The sequence below is a fragment of the Salvelinus namaycush genome, chromosome 7, assembly GCF_016432855.1.
Source record: "Salvelinus namaycush isolate Seneca chromosome 7, SaNama_1.0, whole genome shotgun sequence".
NCBI classification, from domain to species: Eukaryota; Metazoa; Chordata; class Actinopteri; order Salmoniformes; family Salmonidae; genus Salvelinus; species Salvelinus namaycush.
In genome coordinates, this window is record NC_052313.1 from 51,989,327 (window position 1) to 52,001,594 (window position 12,268).

Here is a 12,268-nt window from a genome sequence, read left to right on the forward strand (position 1 = left end):
CCCTGATTTACCACTCTTTCCAGTAAGGCATGTGTATGTATGTTCATTTAATTTGTATCAATGAATTCCATAAGACTTCTGAAAGTTTATCCCCCAACAACAACAACAACAACACAAAGTAATGAATGTGTGTGTTCCACAGGGCTCATTCCCAGTCAATTTACAGCTGGTTCTGGTCTTGCGGCCCTCCACCTTATTCCAGCGGACACTCTCCGACATCTTCTTCAAGTTCAACAGGGATGAGTTCAAGATGAAGGTGCCGGTATGTTTTGTTATATGCATGTGCACGTGCTCGTCTGATGTGAGGACGTTAGTGGACGTTTGTATGCGTCTCATATGTAGGTTAATGTGTGTTGACTCTCCTCCCTGTGTCTCAGGTGGTGATGCTGAGCTCTGTGACGGAGCTCCATGCCTACATCGACCGGACGCAGCTGCCCCAGGAGCTGGGAGGAACCCAGGATTACTGCCATGAGACCTGGATCTCACACCGCACCGTGAGTACCCTACTACCACACCCTTCCCACCAGACCCCTGACAGAATACATTGGGCCCAATCCTAACCTGATATCTGCGCACTGAACTGAACTCATTCTAAACTGTCCCATTAGTCTGCCCCATCTCAATAGGATGTGTGTGTGTTTATAACCAGTGATGACACAATTGGGTTGTGTTTGTCCGGTCCTCAGGCTATCGAGGCCTTTGCTCTGATGGTGAAGACCACGGCACAGACCCTGCAGTCGTTTGGGACGGAGCTGGCCGAGACCGAGCTACCCAACAACGCCCAGGCCACGTCCAACCTGCTGGCCACACACACCGAGAAGAAGGGACAGATGAAGGTAAGGGCATGGAGGGACCAAGTCATTAATATACAGACTATTACCAAAAACTCCATGTTTTAAATGATAGTGTTGAGGTCAATTAATTTGAAATTCAAGGCACGATTAAACATTCAGTTCCTGATTTGTTCCTGATGTTTGTGTTTCTCAGGGGAAAGATATACTGAAGAACAGACTTTGGCTGTAGCTGAGACTGTATACTCTGTACTGTCCAATGGTAGATCCCTCTAACGGATGTGTCCATGTCCTGTCTCTCTCCCAGGAGGACCTGTGTGTGGCCCTGGGCCAGGGGGGCCGGCTCCTGGAGAGCATCAATGAGCCCCTGCAGAGAGAACCTGACTATACAATGAACCAGGACGAGCTGGAGAACCTGGCCACCGTGCAGAGGTCAGAGGGGACAGGGGTCAAGGGTCAGGCTTAGAGGTACTCTCATACCTCAGAAGTGGTCTAAAGTTGTGTTGTTTAGATCATACTAAATCTGTATGTATGCCTCAATGAATGGGAAAGTTTGGTGCCATATCAATTTTAGGGTGAACTGTCCCTTTAATGCTAATGAAATAGGTTGAGAAAGGGACAGGGTACAGTAGGAACAACAGAGATAGGAAAGAAGACAGAGATATCCTGAGGTCCAACTGGTTATGGAACAGTCAAGATTCATGTTCTCTAATAACAATGGTGGTGTGTGTCTTGCTAGAAGTTACCTAGAACTCTACTCTCTCATCTCCCACCATGACCCTGAACCTTCTAGGCTGTGTTCTGCCGTGCTGCAGTGAAATCTGCCCCATGTGCCATTCTGGTGTATTTTGGGAGTACGGGGATAGGATGCATAGTGGCAGCACTCACAGCTGCAGAGCAGAATTGGGAGAACAAAGGAAAGAAAACTGCAGTGTTTCATAACCCAAAACATGATGTTGGTTATACTGTAAAGTGCTCTGCTCTTGGAGGAGTAGGTTATGTAAGGGATTTGATTAAACACAGGACTTGGTTTGGTTTCAATGAATAGGTACTTCTGGTTTCACTTAGTGATACTTTGAGATCCAAGCTGAAATACCATTGTTAGCTTTTTTTTCTTTGACTCAGGTTCTCCTCTCCTCCATCCCTTCATTCCCTTTCCATTTTTCTTTCTCTCCCTCCATCCATCTCTCTCTCCATCCCTTCATTCGTCTACCGTTCTTCCTCCATCCGTGTGTAGACTGCTGGGCCAGCTGGATGAGACAGAGACAGCGTTTGATGATTTCTGGGAGAGACACCAGACCAAGCTGGAACAGTGTCTGCAGCTCCGCCATTTTGAATACTACTTCCGTGAGGTGAGGGGAACAGGGACATAAGAGCATCATGGGAGATGTAGTCCCAGTGACTGTTTGTCAATTTGTAGTGTGTGTGTGTGTCTCTGTCTGTGTGTGTGTGTGTGTGTGTGTGTGTGTAGTATGTGAGTGTGTGTGTTCTGACTCTACCTGTCCCTCACTATGTGTGTTCAGGTGCGTGCCCAGCTGGATGTGGTGTCAGAGCGGGTAGAGGCGTTCTCGGAGGTTGGCATCAGTCCCGCCCATGCAGAACACATCCTACGAGAACTCAACAGCCAGGAGGAGAAAGCCTGTGTAAGACACACACACACTTCATCCCAATAGCACACGTCATCCTCCCCATAGCTCATCAACTTGTCTAACAGATCCAAAACACGATGAGTGAAATGAATGTAGAAACTTGAAATGATGAGATTCCACCAGCTGACATGGGTCGTATCCTGTTTCCGCTCTCGTTGTACCCCAGTACATTATAGACCCTGTTCATCTCAATGACAGTATTGACTTTACAGATGACTCACGTGCAGTGGACCATTGGTTGGTTCACACATACATTACTGCTGTAGTCCTTATGTGAATAGAAAACATGGTGTGTGTGTGTATGTCGAAAGAGAGCTTGTTGCCCTCAATGGCCCAGACCATTGCAGGGCTGCAGAGCAGCAGTGTTGAGGGAGGGAAGAGCGTACGGGGGGAGAGGGTTGTGTGGGGGAGGTTCTGCAGCTGGGTTTGGTGGTGGTAGAGTGGATGGTGTTACTGCTAGTTCTGGTTCTGCACCACAGAAACAGCCTGCTCCCTCGTTCTACATTCCCATCACATATATGGACATGAACTGAATCCACAATGCCTGCGATAAGGCCCAGAACATCCACAGTGAAATCTTTACAGACTGTATACGTTGTGTAAAATGATGAGTTGGCTGTTATGTATAGGTCCTTATTTCAGAGGCAACTAGGAAGTAACATGGATTTAATGGCTTTCCATTATGACTGCTTTGTTCATATTTATTTTGTTTTATTGTGTAGTAGTCGTGTGTGTGTGTGTGTGTGTGTGTTCTCACCTGCCTGTGTGTCTCTCTCTCCAGGATGTGTTGGACTGGGCTCTGGCCCTGGCCACTGAGGGGGATGGGCTGATTGAGAGTGCTCACTACGCTGAGGACTCCATCCTGCCTAAGTGCAGTGAGCTGAGGGCCGTGTGTGATGAGGTCACCTCCTTCCTCAAGACCAAGAAGGTCCTCCTCCTGAGGGCCATGGAGCTGCACCACTGTCTGGAGAAGGTGAGGGCTGGAGGGGGGAAGTAGGGCCATGGAGCTGCACCACTGTCTGGAGAAGGTGAGGGCTGGAGGGGGGAAGTAGGGCCATGGAGCTGCACCACTGTCTGGAGAAGGTGAGGGCTGGAGGGGAGAAGTAGGGCCATGGAGCTGCACCACTGTCTGGAGAAGGTGAGGGCTGGAGGGGAGAAGTAGGGCCATGGAGCTGCACCACTTTCTGGAGAAGGTGAGGGCTGGAGGGGAGAAGTAGGGTCATGGAGCTGCACCACTGTCTGGAGAAGGTGAGGGCTGGAGGGGAGAAGTAGGGTCATGGAGCTACACCACTGTCTGGAGAAGGTGAGGGCTGGAGGGGAGAAGTAGGGTCATGGAGCTGCACCACTGTCTGGAGAAGGTGAGGGCTGGATGGGAGAAGTAGGGTCATGGAGCTGCACCACTGTCTGGAGAAGGTGAGGGCTGGAGGGGGGAAGTAGGGTCATGGAGCTGCACCACTGTTTGGAGAAGGTGAGGGCTGGAGGGCAGAAGTAGGGTCATGGAGCTGCACCACTGTCTGGAGAAGGTGAGGGCTGGAGGGGAGAAGTAGGGTCATGGAGCTGCACCACTTTCTGGAGAAGGTGAGGGCTGGAGGGGAGAAGTAGGGTCATGGAAACACTGGCAACCCCTGGTTTAGATGGGGATCAGTAACCGGGTGATTGGTCAATTTAGCCCTCTAGTAGGTGAGAGCTGATGGAATCTTTCTGATGTATGATAAGTGTAGAGGTATAAGAGTTAGGGTTTGAGTTCAGCCAGTCAAGGATTCATTCTCCCTCTGACCTGTGGTATAATGAACCCCTCTCTCTCTCTCCCCTCCCTCCCTCCCTAGGCATCGAGGTGGTGTGAGGAAGGGATCTACCTCCTTGCCTCCCAGCCGGTAGATAGATGTCAGTCTCAGGACGGGGCGGAGGCTGCGCTGCAGGAGGTGGAGAAGTACCTGGACACGGCCGCCCAACACCAGATCACCGACCTCAACGCCATCTGGAGGGACTATGACTCCATCCTCAATCCAGAGCTCAGGGTAGGTGGCGCCCCATGGAGGCACCAGATATACATTACATGAGAAAACATTGTATTTGGTGGGCCAGTTGTTTTGAACACGAGACCTGACCAGGAGGTCCAGATGTTTTTCCTCCCCTCTCAACGTGGTCAAGAAAGACTTCTGGTTTAAGTATAATCAAGCGATTGAATAGAGACGAGGAGAGGAAGACGTTTTTGACTATTGAGCTACACCCTCAAAATGTCAGCATCTAACCCTCCCTCCCCTCTGTGTGTGTTAACAGGAGCAGGTAGAGAAGGTGTTTCAAAAGCAGGTGTCCATGCAGGAGATGTTTGAGAAGAGGAGGGTCAGTCTGAAGAAGCTGGCAGCCAAACAGACACGGCCCGTCCAGCCAGTGGCTCCCAGGCCTGAAGCCATCATCAAGTTCCCCATGTCCCCTCCTTGTGAGTACCACACTCTGCTCCACATGTCACACTGGTCATAACCATCTGACTCTACCTTTCCCTCCCTGTCTCTCTGATTCTGACTCTACCCTTCCCTCCCTGTCTCTCTGGTTCTGACTCTACCCTTCCCTCCCTGTCTCTCTGGTTCTGACTCTACCTTTTCCCTCCCTGTCTCTCTGGTTCTGACTCTACCTTTTCCCTCCCTGTCTCTCTGGTTCTGACTCTACCTTTTCCCTCCCTGTCTCTCTGGTTCTGACTCTACCTTTTCCCTCCCTGTCTCTCTGGTTCTGACTCTACCTTTTCCCTCCCTGTCTCTCTGGTTCTGACTCTACCTTTTCCCTCTCTGTCTCTCTGGTTCTGATGGAAAAGGCTATATGGACACTCCTAATATTTTATTTCAGAATAGGTTCAAATTGGGTTAGGGTAAGGGTTTGGTTGAGGTAAGGGTCAGTTTTACATTTTGATGAGTTGTTTTCCAGGTCAGCAGCAGCCTCTCCTGTTTCTGATCCATTCATTGCCATCTAGTGGCATGTAAGAACTGCGCCTTAAACAATATTTAATTCCCCGACAATATATCATTGATTGATTGAAATGACATTTTTGTTGGTTGTTTGAAGTTCAGATGAGTATTTCTTATTCCGTTTTTCTTCTTGTAGCTCACAGGAGTCAAGAGACGAGGAATGCAGAGGACAACATCTTGAACGTAGAAAACTGCAGAATAGTGGAGGTCCAGGTGCAGAACGGCAGCAGCAGACACGGCTCTCTGTCTGAGGAGGAGGAGAACCTGGCTGTGCTCCGACGGTAGGGTCAGGGGTCAAAGGTCAATGATGTCATACTATAGCCTGAAATGCCTTAAAATAAATCAATGAACGGCCTCCCAAGTGGCGCAGCGGTCTAAGGCACTGCATCGCAGTGCTTGAAGCGTCACTACAGACCCAGGATCGATCCCAGGCTGTGTCACAACCGGGCCGTGACTGGGAGTCCCATAGGGCGGCGCACAATTGGCCCATTGTCGTCCGGGTAAGGTGGGGGTTTGGCCGGGGGGGGCTTTACTTGGCTCATCACGCTCTAGTGACTCCTTGTGACGGGCCTGGCGCCTGCAGGCTGACTTTGGTCGTCAGTTGGACGGTGTTTCCTCCAACACATTGGTTCAGCTGGCTTCCAGGTTAAGCGGGCGGGTGTTAAGAAGCGCGGTTTGGCGGATCATGTTTCGGGAGACGCATGACTCGACCTTCGCCTCTCCCGAGCCCGTTGGGGAGTTGCAGCGATCAGACTAGATCGAAATTGGGGAGAAAAGGGGGGTAAAAAAATAAATATAAAAAAAACTATATCAATTAATACTCTTGTGAAACACAATTGAAAAGAGATGGTTAGAAAGATAGTTAGATATTTCATACTTGGTATAGTTTATCAAAATAATAATTAGAGGTCGACAGATTAATCGGAATGGTCGATTAATTAGGGCCGATTTTTAAGTTTTCATAACAATCGGTAATCGGCATTTTTGGACACCGATTATGGCCGATTACATTGCACTCCACGAGGAGACTGCGTGGCAGGCTGACTACCTGTTATGCGAGTGCAGCAAGGAGCCACGGTAAGGTGCTAGCTAGCATTAAACTTATCTTATAAAAAACAATCAATCTAACATAATCACTAGTTAACTACACATGGTTGATGATATTACAAGTTTATCTAGCTTGTCCTGCTTTGCATATAATCGATGCGGTTTCTGTTAATTTATCATTGGATCATAGCCTACTTTGCCAAACGGGTGATGATTTAACAAGCGCATTCGCGAAAAAAGCACTTTCGTTGCACCAATGTGTACCTAACTATAAACATCAATGCCTTTCTTAAAATCAATACACAAGTATATATTTTTAAACCTGCATATTTAGTTAATATTGCCTGCTAACATGAATTTCTTTTAACTAGGGAAATTGTGTCACTTCTCTTGCGTTCTGTGCAAGCAGAGTCAGGGTATATGCAGCAGTTTGGGCCGCCTGGCTCGTTGCGAACTGTGTGAAGACCATTTCTTCCTATAAAGACCGTAATTAATTTGCCAGAATTGTACATAATTATGACATAACATTGAAGGTTGTACAGTGTAACAGCAATATCTAGACTTAGGGATGCCACCCGTTAGATAAAATACGTAACGGTTCTGTATTTCACTGAAAGAATAAACGTCTTGTTTTCGAAATGATAGTTTCCAGATTTGACCATATTAATGACCTAAGGCTCGTATTTCTGTGTGTTATTATGTTATAATTAAGTCTATGATTTGATAGAGCATTCTGACTGAGCGGTGGTAGGCAGCAGCAGGCTCGTAAGCATTCATTCAAACAGCACTTTCCTGCATTTGCCAGCAACTCTTCTGTGCTTCAAGCATTGCGCTGTTTATGACTTCAAGCCTATCAACTCCTGAGATTAGGCTGGCAATACTATAGTACCTATAAGAACATCCAATAGTCAAAGGTATATGAAATACAAATGGTATAGAGATAAATAGTCCTATAATAACTACAACCTAAAACTTCTTACCTGGGAATATTGAAGACTCATCTTAAAAGGAACCACCAGCTTTCATATGTTCTGAGCAAGGAACTGAGCAAGGAACTTAAACTTAAACTTTTTTACATGGCACATATTGCACTTTTACTCTCTTCAACACTTTGTTTTTGCATTATTTAAACCAAATTGAACATGTTTCATTATTTATTTGAGACCAAATCGATTTTATTGATGTATTATATTAAGTTAAAATAAGTGTTCATTCGGTATTGTTGTAATTGTCAGTATTACAAATATATATATACACTGCTCAAAAAAATAAAGGGAACACTTAAACAACACAATGTAACTCCAAGTCAATCACACTTCTGTGAAATCAAACTGTCCACTTAGGAAGCAACACTGATTGACAATAAATTTCACATGCTGTTGTGCAAATGGAATAGACAAAAGGTGGAAATTATAGGCAATTAGCAAGACACCCCCAATAACGGAATGGTTCTGCAGGTGGTGACCACAGACCACTTCTCAGTTCCTATGCTTCCTGGCTGATGTTTTGGTCACTTTTGAATGCTGGCGGTGCTCTCACTCTAGTGGTAGCATGAGACGGAGTCTACAACCCACACAAGTGGCTCAGGTAGTGCAGTTCATCCAGGATGGCACATCAATGCGAGCTGTGGCAAAAAGGTTTGCTGTGTCTGTCAGCGTAGTGTCCAGAGCATGGAGGCGCTACCAGGAGACAGGCCAGTACATCAGGAGACGTGGAGGAGGCCGTAGGAGGGCAACAACCCAGCAGCAGGACCGCTACCTCCGCCTTTGTGCAAGGAGGTGCACTGCCAGCGCCCTGCAAAATGACCTCCAGCAGGCCACAAATGTGCATGTGTCTGCTCAAACGGTCAGAAACAGACTCCATGAGGGTGGTATGAGGGCCCGACGTCCACAGGTGGGGGTTGTGCTTACAGCCCAACACCGTGCAGGACGTTTGGCATTTGCCAGAGAACACCAAGATTGGCAAATTCGCCACTGGCGCCCTGTGCTCTTCACAGATGAAAGCAGGTTCACACTGAGCACATGAGCACATGTGACAGACGTGACAGAGTCTGGAGACGCCGTGGAGAACGTTCTGCTGCCTGCAACATCCTCCAGCATGACCGGTTTGGCGATGGGTCAGTCATGGTGTGGGGTGGCATTTCTTTGTGGGGCCGCACAGCCCTCCATGTGCTCGCCAGAGGTAGCCTGACTGCCAATAGGTACCGAGATGAGATCCTCAGACCCCTTGTGAGACCATATGCTGACACATGCACATTTGTGGCCTGCTGGAGGTCATTTTGCAGGGCTCTGGCAGTGCACCTCCTTGCACAAAGGCGGAGGTAGCGGTCCTGCTGCTGGGTTGTTGCCCTCCTACGGCCTCCTCCACGTCTCCTGATGTACTGGCCTGTCTCCTGGTAGTGCCTCCATGCTCTGGACACTACGCTGACAGACACAGCAAACCTTTTTGCCACAGATCGCATTGATGTGCCATCCTGGATGAACTGCACTACCTGAGCCACTTGTGTGGGTTGTAGACTCCGTCTCATGCTACCACTAGAGTGAGAGCACCGCCAGCATTCAAAAGTGACCAAAACATCAGCCAGGAAGCATAGGAACTGAGAAGTGGTCTGTGGTCACCACCTGCAGAATCACTCCTTTTTTGGGGGTGTCTTGCTAATTGCCTATAATTTCCACCTTTTGTCTATTCCATTTGCACAACAGCATGTGAAATTTATTGTCAATCAGTGTTGCTTCCTAAGTGGACAGTTTGATTTCACAGAAGTGTGATTGACTTGGAGTTACATTGTGTTGTTTAAGTGTTCCCTTTATTTTTTTGAGCAGTGTATATAAAAATCGTCTGATTAATCGGTATCGGCCTTTTTTGGTCCTCCAATAATCGATATCGGCTTTGAAAAATCCTAATTGGTCGACCTCTAATAATAATACATTATGTTGATGTTAAATAGAATGTTGTTCTGTTCCTACAGACATGTAATGAACGAGCTGTTGGAGACTGAGAGGGCGTATGTAGAGGAGCTACTCTGTGTACTGCAGGTGTGTCACTCCTGACCACTAGAGGTCGACACTACTTCACTTACTGTCCTAAATGTAGTAATATATATATTTATATGTTTTTGTTGAAAATTGACTTATCATATATGTGCATTTTCAGATTGTCCTGTCTTAACATTTTAGTATGTGTTGTTATTCCAGGGTTATGCTGCAGAGATGGACAACCCTGCCATGGCCCACCTCCTCCCCAGTGCGCTGCTCAACAGGAAGGATGTCCTGTTTGGGAACATGCCAGAGATCTACCAGTTCCACAAGAGGTGACTTTTACTCCACTGCAACACCCATGTTACATAATGTTTACTGAGCAATGTCCTGTCATTGTGAACAGCTGTTAGAGAAGAGGCACATTCATTCAACCATATCGATTTATAGGGTCCAATTTTAACAATATTTCATTTGGTTAACATTACCTCAAGCCCCCCACTGCTTCCCAACCTCGGTAGTACTAACCTGTATCCCGCTGTCTGTCTGTGTCTCTCATCAGGACATTCCTCAGGGAGCTGGAGACCTACACAGACGTCCCTGAGCTGGTGGGACGCTGTTTCCTGGAGAGGATGGGTGACCTGCAGATCTATGAGAAGTACTGTCAGAACAAACCTCGCTCCGAGAGCTTGTGGAGACAGTGCTCCGACTGCGCCTTCTTCCAGGTAACCTTTCACCTTTCTTTCAGGGCCCTCAGTGTATCTTGGATAAGATCCTCAAGCTCAGTATACTGTAAGCGTGTAAAAAAAAAAATGTTTTATTGATGTGTGATTGTTTGTTTTTACGAAGGAGTGCCAGAGAAAGTTGGAACACAAACTGGGGTTGGACTCGTACCTCCTCAAGCCAGTCCAGAGGATAACCAAATACCAGCTGATACTGAAGGAGTTACTGAAGTACAGTAAGGGCTGTGAGGGTTCAGAGGACCTGCAGGAGGCGCTGTCCTCCATCCTGGGGATCCTGAAGGCCGTCAACGACTCCATGCACCTCATCGCCATCACAGGATATGAGGTCAGCTAACCACGACACCCCTATTCTCCTCATGCTTTAGGGTGGAGAGGAAAAAGTTACCCAACCGTGTAACATCTTCTGTACCACAGACAACGCTCAGTTATCTTTCCTACTTGTGATTGATTGTGTTAATTTATTGATCCCCAGGGGAGCCTGACGGAGCTGGGCAGGCTGCTGATGCAGGGGTCGTTCAGCGTGTGGACGGAACACAAGAAAGGTCACGCTAAGGTCAAGGACCTGGCCCGCTTCAAGCCCATGCAGAGACACCTGTTCCTGCATGAAAAAGCATTGCTCTTCTGTAAGAGACGGGAGGAGAATGGGGAGGGTTACGAGAAAGCCCCGTCCTACAGCTTCAAACACTCCCTCAACGTGAGTCTGTTAATGTCTGGCTGGCTGGCTCACTGTCTGGGGGAGGGTTTCAAGAAAGCCCCCTCGTACAGCTTCAAACACTTCCTCAATGTCCTGACTGACTTTCTGGCAGTTTGTCTGCCAGTCTGTCTGGCTGGCTGTCTGGCTGGCTCTCCTTGGATTTTTACTTGGATCTTTAGTATGTTATGAGTTCAACAGTGAAATAGAAGTGTAATATTCTTCGGTTCTCTCGAGCAGATGAGTGCGGTGGGCATTACGGAGAGCGCCAAGGGTGACAACAAGAAGTTTGAGATCTGGTGTAATTCCAGAGAGGAGGTGTTTATCGTCCAGGCTGCGACACCTGAGATCAAAACATCTTGGTTGAACGAGATCAGGAAGGTTCTGACTGGCCAGCTGAAGGCCTGCAGGGGTAAGATGGGGGATCTGCGGCATTACAGACACACGCACACACATTCCAGAGTTGATACACATCTGGATGCTAAATTCTCTGTTGTTGTGTCTGTGTTCTGTTAGTAACTGTGATGATTTGTTCCAGAATCTAGTCAAAAGAAGGCGTCAGACACAATGTCTCCCAGTCCAACCAGCAACAGCCCACCGATGTGTCTCAGGTCAGATTTTACAGAGAGACCATGGCTAGAGCCAGTTAGAGAGAAGGAATCAACATGGTTGGTTCTTCTCTTTTTCACCTGTTTGTTTCTCCCTCTTAGTCCATTTAGGAACTGTCAGAAGAGCGTGAAGAAGGGAGAAGAGAAGAAGACAGATGCTGTCTTCTCTGACCCCAACTCCCCCTCCTCCCCAAAACACAAAGGTGAGTTGCCCTATTTTGTTGAGTAAAGAAAATGTTTTTTACTTCTATCAAGTTGCTCATGACAAGAAAGCAAACTTCTGTTGCAGTTTTAGTGACCCCCCTCGTCTGGTTATCAGGCCAAGCCGTCCTTGAATCTTTTCCTACTTCCTTCTTCCTTGTTCCTCCTTTAATCTGAGCTTTCTTTCTCTTCTCTTCCTCTTCAAACCACTTTACTCTGTCTCTCCTTCCTGTCCCTCTTTCTCTACCGTGGTTGTAGAGGAGACAGTCACCAGTCCCACCACTGACAGGGCATCAGTGGCTAAAAAGCGTTTTACCCTTCAAGGCTTCAGCAATCTGAAGAGTCAGAAAGGTAACACTAGTGTCCTGGAGGCAGCCCCCATGTTGTCGTCATCATATATGGCAAAGATATGTTCTCCATTTTGAAGTCAACCCCAAGCTCTCTTAACCTACCCCCCTGATATGACTTTAGACAGGACACATCCTTTCCAGTAGTCGACTGCATCAGGGCTTTTGAAGACTGATATTTTGGCATGCTTTCCTTTGCAGAATTTCTTCACCCCGCTGGTAAAAGTCTAACATTACCAATGGTATTCTCTCAACC

General features: G+C 47.5%; 1 protein-coding gene across 1 annotated transcript in view; it reads left to right on the forward strand.

The window, feature by feature from the left end:
• Nucleotides 1-12,268, forward strand: part of LOC120050823 (guanine nucleotide exchange factor DBS-like) — a 30,208-nt gene that overhangs the window by 14,777 nt on the left and 3,163 nt on the right. The window contains exons 4-22 of the mRNA XM_038997353.1: nt 143-262; nt 378-494; nt 687-836; nt 1,099-1,223; nt 2,029-2,143; nt 2,315-2,434; nt 3,222-3,413; nt 4,267-4,458; nt 4,721-4,880; nt 5,537-5,681; nt 9,416-9,482; nt 9,642-9,757; nt 9,985-10,147; nt 10,272-10,490; nt 10,638-10,859; nt 11,097-11,268; nt 11,395-11,467; nt 11,567-11,667; nt 11,924-12,016. Coding sequence (XP_038853281.1) covers nt 143-262; nt 378-494; nt 687-836; nt 1,099-1,223; nt 2,029-2,143; nt 2,315-2,434; nt 3,222-3,413; nt 4,267-4,458; nt 4,721-4,880; nt 5,537-5,681; nt 9,416-9,482; nt 9,642-9,757; nt 9,985-10,147; nt 10,272-10,490; nt 10,638-10,859; nt 11,097-11,268; nt 11,395-11,467; nt 11,567-11,667; nt 11,924-12,016 — 2,662 coding nt within the window. The remainder of the gene's footprint in view (nt 1-142; nt 263-377; nt 495-686; nt 837-1,098; nt 1,224-2,028; nt 2,144-2,314; nt 2,435-3,221; nt 3,414-4,266; nt 4,459-4,720; nt 4,881-5,536; nt 5,682-9,415; nt 9,483-9,641; nt 9,758-9,984; nt 10,148-10,271; nt 10,491-10,637; nt 10,860-11,096; nt 11,269-11,394; nt 11,468-11,566; nt 11,668-11,923; nt 12,017-12,268) is intronic.